Source organism: Apis dorsata, unplaced genomic scaffold (assembly GCF_000469605.1).
Source record: "Apis dorsata unplaced genomic scaffold, Apis dorsata 1.3 scaffold_927, whole genome shotgun sequence".
Lineage (NCBI taxonomy): Eukaryota > Metazoa > Arthropoda > Insecta > Hymenoptera > Apidae > Apis > Apis dorsata.
This window is the reverse complement of record NW_006264037.1, coordinates 24641-34746: the sequence shown is the minus strand read 5'-3', so window position 1 is coordinate 34746 and position 10106 is coordinate 24641. Positions and strand designations below refer to the sequence as shown.

At 19.4% G+C, this 10106-nt stretch overlaps 4 protein-coding genes across 5 annotated transcripts in view; 2 read left to right on the top strand and 2 right to left on the bottom strand.

Annotated features, from left to right (window-relative positions):
- Positions 1–356: 356 nt before the first annotated feature.
- On the bottom strand, positions 357–1469 carry LOC102676162 (pleckstrin homology domain-containing family J member 1-like). The gene is made up of 2 exons (XM_006623625.2): positions 1141–1469; positions 357–891 (listed from the first exon to the last, which is right to left on the bottom strand). The coding sequence occupies exons 1-2, from the start codon at positions 1229–1231 to the stop codon at positions 410–412; spliced, it is 573 nt and encodes a 190-aa protein (XP_006623688.1). The 5' UTR covers positions 1232–1469; the 3' UTR covers positions 357–409.
- A 301-nt stretch (positions 1470–1770) lies between these two features.
- LOC102676301 (probable E3 ubiquitin-protein ligase MGRN1) lies at positions 1771–5461 on the top strand. Of its 2 annotated transcripts, XM_006623627.2 has the most exons (10): positions 1771–1804; positions 2027–2116; positions 2293–2411; positions 2478–2743; positions 2873–3014; positions 3107–3310; positions 3395–3637; positions 4430–4590; positions 4709–4982; positions 5087–5461. In XM_006623627.2, the coding sequence occupies exons 2-10, from the start codon at positions 2029–2031 to the stop codon at positions 5261–5263; spliced, it is 1674 nt and encodes a 557-aa protein (XP_006623690.1). In that variant the 5' UTR covers positions 1771–1804; positions 2027–2028; the 3' UTR covers positions 5264–5461. The 2 variants fall into 2 exon arrangements, with proteins under 2 accessions (XP_006623690.1, XP_006623689.1); XM_006623626.2 differs by lacking the exon at positions 1771–1804 and having other exon boundaries at positions 1964–2116.
- A 2800-nt stretch (positions 5462–8261) lies between these two features.
- Positions 8262–9650, bottom strand: LOC102676534 (60S ribosomal protein L10). The gene is made up of 4 exons (XM_006623628.2): positions 9535–9650; positions 9363–9390; positions 8856–9161; positions 8262–8641 (listed from the first exon to the last, which is right to left on the bottom strand). Exons 2-4 carry the CDS (start codon positions 9383–9385, stop codon positions 8311–8313), a joined length of 660 nt encoding a protein of 219 aa, XP_006623691.1. The 5' UTR covers positions 9386–9390; positions 9535–9650; the 3' UTR covers positions 8262–8310.
- A 104-nt stretch (positions 9651–9754) lies between these two features.
- LOC102677309 (mediator of RNA polymerase II transcription subunit 9) overlaps positions 9755–10106 on the top strand; it is an 823-nt gene continuing 471 nt past the window's right edge. The window contains exon 1 of the mRNA XM_006623634.1: positions 9755–9859. Within this exon, the coding sequence (XP_006623697.1) occupies positions 9755–9859 (105 nt within the window). The remainder of the gene's footprint in view (positions 9860–10106) is intronic.

Sequence of the window (10106 nt, the reverse complement as noted above, 5' to 3'; positions counted from 1 at the left end):
ATATGATTTTTTAAAAATTATACTAAAATTATTTTATATTATTAAATATAATATTTATATTATAAAATATTATAAAAAATATATTTTATATACATATATAATATATATTAAATATAATAAAAATATATATATATAATAAAATTATATATATATATAAATAATGAAAATTATATTTTATTCAATTTTAATGAAAATAAATTGTTATTTGTTTATGAGCATAGAATTATTTTTTGTTTATAATAATGAAATAAATTATATAATTTGTAGTTGCAATGAATATTTTAAAGCTTGTTATTTTATTATTATACAAATTTATGTTTTCAAATGTTCTATATCTTACATAATTTTAATATGTAAATGTGATTAAATGAATTTAATAAATATATAACAAATAATTAGATTATTTGACTTAAAATTCAATTAAGTTCATTTCTTTTGTTACTGTATTTAATGCTGTTGATGTTACAACTGATGTAGTAAAAGAGCGTACATGAGATCGAAATGTTGATGCAGCTTCCCATGCTTCATCTCTAATAATTCCTTGATTTCGAGGATACATAAGCAAAGGATCTATTCCTGTTTTCTTGCATAATTTTTCTTGAAGTACTATTAAACGAAATCTCCAATATTCATAGCTTGCTTGTTTAAGGGCATTGACCCATTGTTCAACTTGAGATTCTGAACGGCCACTTAAAATATGTCTTTTTTCATATTCATCTCGAAATGCTATACTAAATGCAAAAACACCTTCAGAAGCAGCATCAAGATTAATATTATAATTTTCTAAAATAATTACACCTGCTGGTTGCTTAGTATCAATTTGTCCTAATTCATTAATATTGAAATAGAACAATAAGTTACATCTCAATTTGAACCATTTTTCCTTGAATCCTAAAGTATAATTATATAAATATAAATAAATTAAACAATAATATAACAGATTAATCATTATTCTTTTAATTAAACAATAACATTAAAATTTAGTAAATTATTCAACACAAAAAATATATATACAAAAATATATGTAACATCAGAATTTATAATAATAAGTTTTTATATATAATATTAAATATTTTTATAATTTTTTTTAATTTTTATATATAATATTCTTTTAAAAAAATAATTTTTAATAAAACTAACCTGATTTGTGTGCTCGTTTATGATTTAAACGACCTTCAATATCAGCGGGACCATTACTTGCTTCTGCAAGTTCTTTTTCATTAAATTTCATGATTATAAAAAATTATTTACATTTTATACATTACATAAATTTATATTATATAATATATATATAATTCATATTAGTTTGTTATTATTTATTACATAAAATCATATTAAAAAATTTGGTTATACTGTTGGAAACTTGTTAATGTCAAATTAGTAGTATTATATTATGTGTCATTATTCATTTATTATTTTTTATTGATTTTAATTAAAAATTTTATCAAACACTTATAAACCATTAAAAAAATATTATAATTTTTATTACATTATGACATAATGTAAATACTAATTATTTAATCATCAATTATAAAGTTGTTAAGTATAGTATCAAAAATTTGAAATAGCGCGTTTGATCTAACAGTCTAAGAAACATATAAATGTTGTTTTTTAAAAAATTATTTTAAATTGTTTTTAATTTAGAAACAAAAAATAATTTTGTTAATTTTATATATTTCAATGTTTCTAATGTATTTAATAAAATAAATAAAATTTAAAAGATTTAGATAAATAAATTTTAATAAAATTGGCTAACCTGAAAGATATGTATATAATGCATTTCATACATTTTGCATATAAAAAAGTATATTAAATACAAATTGTTTCAAAATCAAATTTTATTCTTATTTAAATTTTATCTTTATTAATAATATTTTAAATTATTAAGCATTTTTTAATAATAAATTTTGACTTTTACTTCAATCTATAATTCGTATTTATTACAAAAAAATTTATATGATTAATTTCACATAACACAATAAAATTTACATAACAATAATTTATAATTTTATAAATTATAATTAAGCAATGGGTTCGCTAACAAGTCGACAAAATGCTGGTGTAGAAGAAGTTGATATTGTTTCAAATCATGCATATAAATATCCTCCTCGTTCAGGTTTGTTTATATTATTTTAAAAATAATTAAATAATTTTTAAAAAAAGCATTATTATAAAATATAGAAATTAAATTTCTAATTCTTATTGAAATAAGAATATATTATATATATTATATAATATATTAAAAAAGTTCTTGAATATTTTACATATTAATTTATAAATTTTATTTATTAGGAAGTTATTTTGGTAGTCATTTCATAATGGGTGGTGAACGATTTGATACACCTCAACCAGAAGCATATCTCTTTGGAGAAAATGCTGATTTGAATTTCTTAGGAAGTCGTCCAACACCTGTAAGAAATATATTATAATGTTATATAAATATATATATAGATTTAAAATATTTTTATTTATTTTAGTTTCCATATCCTCCACCACAAGCCAATGATCCTACTAAAACATTAAAAAGCTTAGTAAATATAAGAAGGGAATCATTAAGATTAATTCGCAATATTGATCAAACTTCTACTTCTCCTCAATGCCACAATGTAAAACATTATGGAGATGGAGATATAGATAAGAAATCAAATCGTTATAATATTGAATTTACATTTGATTGTGATGTAAGATGTGCAATTACAATATATTATTTTTGCACTGAAGAAATCACAACAAAAGGAGTTACGTATGTAATATATGCACTACAAAAATTTAGAATATATTACATACACGCGCGTGCGCGCGCGCGCGCACACACACACACACACACACACTAAATATTATATATAATTAAAAATTTAATATATATTTGTAGATATATACCAAGGGATCCCTCTATGAATTCTGAAACATATTATTATAAGAAAGGTGCCAATCAATTATTTTCTCAAACATCACATATGTTTGATCCAACAATATATAACAAAGAAGATTTGTTATACAATACTGACAGGGAAGTATGTTTAAAATATATATATATATATATATATTTTTAATACATAATAGAATTTTTAAATTATTTCTTATTAATTGCTATAATTACTTATAGATAATACCAATAGCAATTCATTGTATAGCAGAAGAAGGTTTAGATGAACCAAAACAATCTCACACAACTATTGCAGTTGTTGAAAAACATTCAGATGGAACATATGTATTAAAAGCTCTTAAACAAAAACTTTATGTTGATGGATTATGTTACTTGCTTCAAGAAATATATGGAATTGAAAATAAAAATGCTGAAAATGCAAAGGTATAAAATAAATAATAATGGTATATATTAATATATATCAAAATTTTTTATTTTAGATTTCCTTCACAATAATTTATTTTTTAGCAACAAGGAAGTGATGAAGATACAGATGATAATGGATCAGAATGTGTTATTTGTATGTGTGATGTACGAGATACTTTAATATTACCATGTAGACATTTATGTCTATGTAATAGTTGCGCAGATTCTCTTCGATATCAAGCAAATAATTGTCCAATATGTCGAGCTCCTTTCAGAGCTCTTCTTCAAATTAAAGCTCTTCAAAAAGCGACTGGAGCTATTATATCAAATCCACCATTACCAGAGGTAAATATTTATTTAAATAATTATTTAATTTTATATTAATGTGTGTATATATATATATATATTTTATTATATTCATTATATTATTTATTATATTGCTTCATAAGTATTTATCAATCTTCTTTGGCTAATGAAACATTTTAAATTTTACAATATATAATTGGTAAAATGAAATTATTTTAATTATTTGAAATGATTTTTGAACAAATTTTGATTAATTATTATATAATTTATTTAAAAAAGAAAAAATATTTTAAAAAATACCATTATAATATAATAATTTAGTATCTTAAATATCCAATTTAATAGAAGTAAGAAATTTGTTGAATTAAAATAAATTAAAAAGATTATTTTTTAAATCAATACAGATAAATAAACTAGATCTGGATATTATTCATATAAATTTGAAAAATAATCATGATTATTATGAATATTTATTAAATTGAATTTATAGAAAAAATGTAAATTTTAATATCAAGAAATTGAATAATCTGGAAATAAAATAATCTAAGTTTAATTGAAGAATAATATAAAATTTTTGATATGATCATCACATTGATTGTATTTTCAATATTATTTATAAATATTAAATATTTTTAGTAAAATTTTAATAAAATTTTTGCAATGTATATTCACAATACAATTAATATGTTATAATATATTAGTTGGAAAACATTGCTTGAATTAATATTTGATGGAACATTAGTAATTTTATTTCTATTTAAAATAGATAAAATTAATAATAATAAAATATTAGACTAATTTTATGAACGAAATGTTAAATCCTTTTTTTAGGGAAGTTGTGAAAATATACCAGCTGGATATGAAGCTGTATCATTGATAGAAGCTTTAAATGGTCCATATATTCCAAGAACTACTGTTCTTGCTCCAGAAACTCCAGATACTCCTGATACAGACACGGCTAGTGCAATTCAAGCAGCTGAAACATTAAATAGGTAAAATAATATTTTAATTTAATTTAATTTTTTTATATATGTACATGTTATGTTTATGTTATATTAATATAATTCATTTAAATTCTAATTTAATTGTAATATACATGTTATTTAAAAGGTCAATAGAACGTACACCTGTCATATCAAAACATGTATCTTCAAAAGAAGCAGATATATCTGCAAGAACTAGTGGTACTGCATGTCCTACTCCAGAGTTTCGAATGTCTGTTTTATTAGCTAGAGATGAACATTCAGGACCACAAAAAGATGTACACAGTCGATCTCCAGCAATGAGAATAAAACCTTCTGGTCACTTACGGGAAAAAGTAGTACTACGATCACGAGACACTCTTAGACTTGTTAATGAAAAACAACCAGTATCTCTTTATGAGGTATTCTGTTAATACTTGTGCTACAATTTTCTTAAGTTACATAGTTAATAAAATATCAAACATATAAATTTTTACTTTGTTGTTTATATAAATCATATTTATAGGGACAAGGACAAGATGAAGATAGTGAAGCAGAAAAATTGTCTCCATTATTAGATGCAGTAACTAGTACAGAAGCACTTGATAATAATAGTCACGAAATATGTGATATAGATATTGATGATGAAATGCAAAATACTGAAAATGAAAATGATGTTGATATTACATGTCATTCACATTAAATATTCATTAAAATATTTAATATATATTTAATATAATATATTTAATTATTTTTTTATAATATAAAATATTTAGTTTGTATTCTTTTTTAAAATTCTGAATATAAATTGTAAATAAAATATTATATGTAAACTGTAAATTATAAAATTATAAAATTATAAATTTTTTTTAAATTATTTACGATTAAAATTATTAACCAACTTATTAACCAAAAATTATAGCATTATAGATTAATTTATTTATTGCAATTATATATGTGCAATATAATTTTATAACCTTATATAGATATTATAATTGATATAATAGATTATAATAGATATTTTTCATGATTTTAATATTTAATAAATATAAATCTGTAAAATTTTTTCAGAATTCAAAAGGTATAACTAAACCGTTTATGATAGTTTAAAACAAGTATTTATGAAAATTATGAATTTAATAAATGCTTTTTTTTTAAATAAAATGAATTCTGTCACAAATAAAATAAAAAAAATTACTTATATTACTTTATTTAAAATTTAAATGACTGAAGTTACAAGATTTTGTTTAATTTTTACTTCTTTACATTGATTTAGTACATAGTTTCAATTTTGTTTCCAATTTGACAGTAGAATCTGCTTTAATTTTATTATATTTCTGTTATTTAAGTTAATAGATTCAAATCCAATATTAATTTTATTATTTTTGCGATAAAAAAACTTTAATAATAAAATTTTGATAAAATGCTGTTCACAAATTTGATTTTCATACTTGCTCTTGATATAAAATATTTCTATAAATCTTTTATACAAAAAAATATAAGTAATTATAAAATTATAAACATTTAAGTATTTAAATATTGAGCAAAAAATATTAAAAATATATCCATTTATTAATATTTTTTAATTTATATTTATTTTTTTTAAAATATCTAAATGAAACAAAAAAAGAAAAATAGCTATATATTAGATGTGTTTTCTATATTTTTATTGCAATATATTGAACAAATCCAAACATAAATATATATCAAAGAAAGCAATATATCAAAGAAAGTGTGTTGAATATTATAATTTATTCATTATTTGTGATATTTAATATAATTTATTTGTGAATTAAATATAATTTTTATTGTTAAAAAAATATTTGTTTGATACAAATACATTTTCTTCAATATATATATTATTTGAACTTCATACTCGATTAACCAACATTATCATTGCAACTCGAAAAAAAAATTAAATAATATGCTTCTTGATTGACCAAGTGTTTTTTTTATTGATAATTTATTAACAAAGCCATAATAAATTTTTGCAAAGGAAAATGTTGATTGAAATTATCTCAGAAATCTCTAATTAACAGATTTCATATTTAGAGACAAAAAATTTTAATATTTATAAAGATATGTTAATAAATCATGTTTTTGTAATACGATCTTACTTTAATAAATTCAATATTTTTTTAAATAATACATAAATATAATATACATAAAATATATAAATAAATTTTATATATATAAATATATATATACTAACTTCTAATAAAAATAATTTTATAATTATCTAAATAAAATAATTAATTACTAATTTAATTTACTGATTTCTTATAATTATTATTATTTTTTTGAATAATTCTTATTGTTTTTTATTTTTGAATAACACGATTCTTAAAAATATTACTATTATATTGGTAATATAATAATATAGGAATATAATTACTTGTAAAATTGGAATTGTTATATATGTATCATTTCTTGGTTAAAAAGCAAAATATGAACAACTTTTATTATTATTGTTATTGTTTGCTAATGTTTCTTATTTGAAATATCATTCTTAAAGTTTCAAATTGCTTTGTTTAAGAATAATATAGGAATATATATTCTATATTAGTTTTTTTTCGATTATTATTTAAAATATTAAAATATTTAAATGAGATAATATATGTATAAAATATATAAAAATGTGCATATTCATTTTTTTTAAAATTATAAATAAGTTATTAAAACTAAAAATAATTTATTTTTGGATAAATAATATTGTTATAAATGATATTCATAAAAAAAAATTAAAAATATTCTGATATTTTCCGATATCTTAACATTTGTGATACATTTATGTGTTTTACATTTCTATTTATATTCTTTTTATAAAAAAAAAAATAAAGTTTAAGAAATTAAAAAATCTGATTAAAAATTTGAGAAATAAAATTCATTTTCTGACAAAATTATTAGAAGATATTATGTATTATTTTTAATATATATGTACATTAAAAATTTTATTTTTTAATAAATTATATTTTTTTATATTATTTTATATATTTTTTAATAAATTAATTATATTTCATCAATGCAATCATCTTAAAATTCATATATGTAATAGTTAATAGATAATGTAATAGATAATGAAGCATTATTTTTTATTTTTTGATAAATGTTACTCGAATTAATTGTAAAAATTATCCCCCAAAATAATTTTTTTTCTTAATAATTAATTTATTTGAAAAAAAAAAAATATGAATATATATAAATATGGTATTGTATTTTTTCTTTTTTTTGTTTCATTATTTTAAATATTGGAAATAAAATAATAAAATTAAGAGGATCTCCACATTATCCTTAAATAAAAGTAATAAATATAATGAAAATAATTAGTAATAATCTAAAACTTCAAAAAGAATGTTTCAAATTAAAAAAATCATTTAGTAAACAATAAAAATTATATATACAGTTATTCATATTTACTTTGCTAGACTTTATAAATTACTTTTTAGAGAAATAAAATTTTATAATATAAAATTTTTAAATAACAAAAAATACAATTATACATATAAATATACATATAAATTCTTAAATAATATATCAAATAGTTTAAATATTTTAATTTTTGATTTATATCAAATTAAATAAAATATTTAAATCAAGAGATAATAATAAATAAACTAATAATATAATAATATAAAAATATAACAATTACAGAATAAAGTATAACAAAGTATAATAAATATGGAAAAATTAAAAACATATGCTTATTTTTAATTATTTAATAAAATTCAAATTCAAAAAATCATATTTTATTTAAGCAGTAGCAAGAACTTTTCTGAATTTTTTCCATTCATCAAGTGGTCCATGTTCTGGTAAGTATTTGACATTACAACCATCTGGAGCTAATCGACCTGCTGCTTTTAGTTCTTCATATTCAGCACGATCATATTTGGTAAAACCCCATTTCTTTGAAACATATATCTTTTGACGACCAGGGAATTTGAATTTTGCACGTCGTAATGCTTCAACTACAGCAGCCTTATGACGATCAGATGAGCGTACACTCATAATGGGTTGTCCAATATGAACTCTGGCTACAGTACCTTGAGGTTTACCAAAAGCACCTCTCATTCCTGTTTGAAGTCTTAAAAAATATAAAAAAACAATATTTAATGAAATTAATTAAAATTATTAAATATAATTCTATATTATTAGATAATGAAGAAGATATATGTGCGTTTTTTTTTTTATATATGATGGGATATGCTCTGATATGCATATCTTAATTATTAATATTCAATATTATTTTAAAAAATTTCATTATTATTAAATGTTTAATTATTAAATTATTTATATACCTATCAGCTCCAGCACATGATAACATTTTATTGATACGAATAACATGAAATGGGTGCAGTCTCATACGAATATGAAACTGATCTTTTCCAGCATTTTTCACCATATATTTATTTGCACAAATACGTCCAGCTTCAAGAGCTTCAGAACTAAGTTGTTCATATTCATCTGATACCAAGTGTACACATAATGGAAAATCTTCTACAGAAGCTTTCTTTTTTCCAAGATCAAAAATACGTATCTTTGGATCAGGTACACCTCTACAAAATCTTGATTTAGGATAAGGTTTATTCTTACAATATCGATAACTATAAGGAAGAAAAAGATTCGTATTAAAAATATATGTATAATTAAAAATAAAAAATTGAAAATTAATAGAAATATAAAAATTTTTTACAATAAACTAGAAAAAATTATTATCAATATAATTAATTATAATTATGTAAAACTTTATAAAATATAAAATTTATTAATAAAATTAAATAAATATAAATATATATACTACATACCATCTAGCTGGTCGACGCCCCATATCGACTATTAACAATAAACAAAAATCATGTAAATAAAAAAATAATAATTATATAAGCTTTTTTAATAATTTAAAATAATACAAAACATAAGGATGATTAATATATATTTGGATATTTTAAGATTAAAATGAATTATCATGAACGATACCTTGTCTTTCTTATCGATGTAAAATGACGAAGAAATCAACCAAGTTGAAATAGGTTACAAGTGAAGATCGTGAATTTAGTTACAAGAATCTAGTTACTAAAAAATCACTATTTAAGGATGATTTTTAATCAACGATAGTATTCTAACATATGAAAATTCATAGAAACACAGAAAATATTATAACTTGCATTACATTATTTATTTTCATCAAAATGTTATAATGGAATCAGAATTATCGGAGGAAAGTACTTTACGTTCACAATTTACTGTAGATGATTTGAATATTGAAATATTACCAATTATATATGAAATAATTCGGAGGTCTGTACATTTTAATAATGTAATAATTAAAATAGTTGTTGTTTAATGATTTTGAGTTATTTTAAAATAAAGATATAATTCATTTAATCTTTATTTATATTTTTATATTAATTTTTTTGACTCGATATTTTTCTTTGTATAAATTGTTTCTTTAAAATCATTATATTTAAAAAAATATTTTTTCTTTATAAAATATTTTTTTTTAATTATAATTATAATTATATACTTAGGTTATATTTGAAATACATTTC

Coding starts and splice junctions, on each gene's coding strand:
- LOC102676162 (XM_006623625.2), bottom strand. CDS start 1,231: ATGAAATTTAATGAAAAAGAACTTGCAGAAGCAAGTAATGGTCCCGCT. Junction 892..1,140: donor TAAACGAGCACACAAATCAG/GTTAGTTTTATT, acceptor ATTATACTTTAG/GATTCAAGGAAAAATGGTTC.
- LOC102676301 (XM_006623627.2), top strand. CDS start 2,029: ATGGGTTCGCTAACAAGTCGACAAAATGCTGGTGTAGAAGAAGTTGAT. Junction 2,744..2,872: donor ATCACAACAAAAGGAGTTAC/GTATGTAATATA, acceptor ATATATTTGTAG/ATATATACCAAGGGATCCCT. Junction 3,015..3,106: donor TATACAATACTGACAGGGAA/GTATGTTTAAAA, acceptor AATTACTTATAG/ATAATACCAATAGCAATTCA.
- LOC102676534 (XM_006623628.2), bottom strand. CDS start 9,385: ATGGGGCGTCGACCAGCTAGATG. Junction 9,162..9,362: donor GGGCGTCGACCAGCTAGATG/GTATGTAGTATA, acceptor TCTTCCTTATAG/TTATCGATATTGTAAGAATA. Junction 8,642..8,855: donor TCATGTGCTGGAGCTGATAG/GTATATAAATAA, acceptor ATATTTTTTAAG/ACTTCAAACAGGAATGAGAG.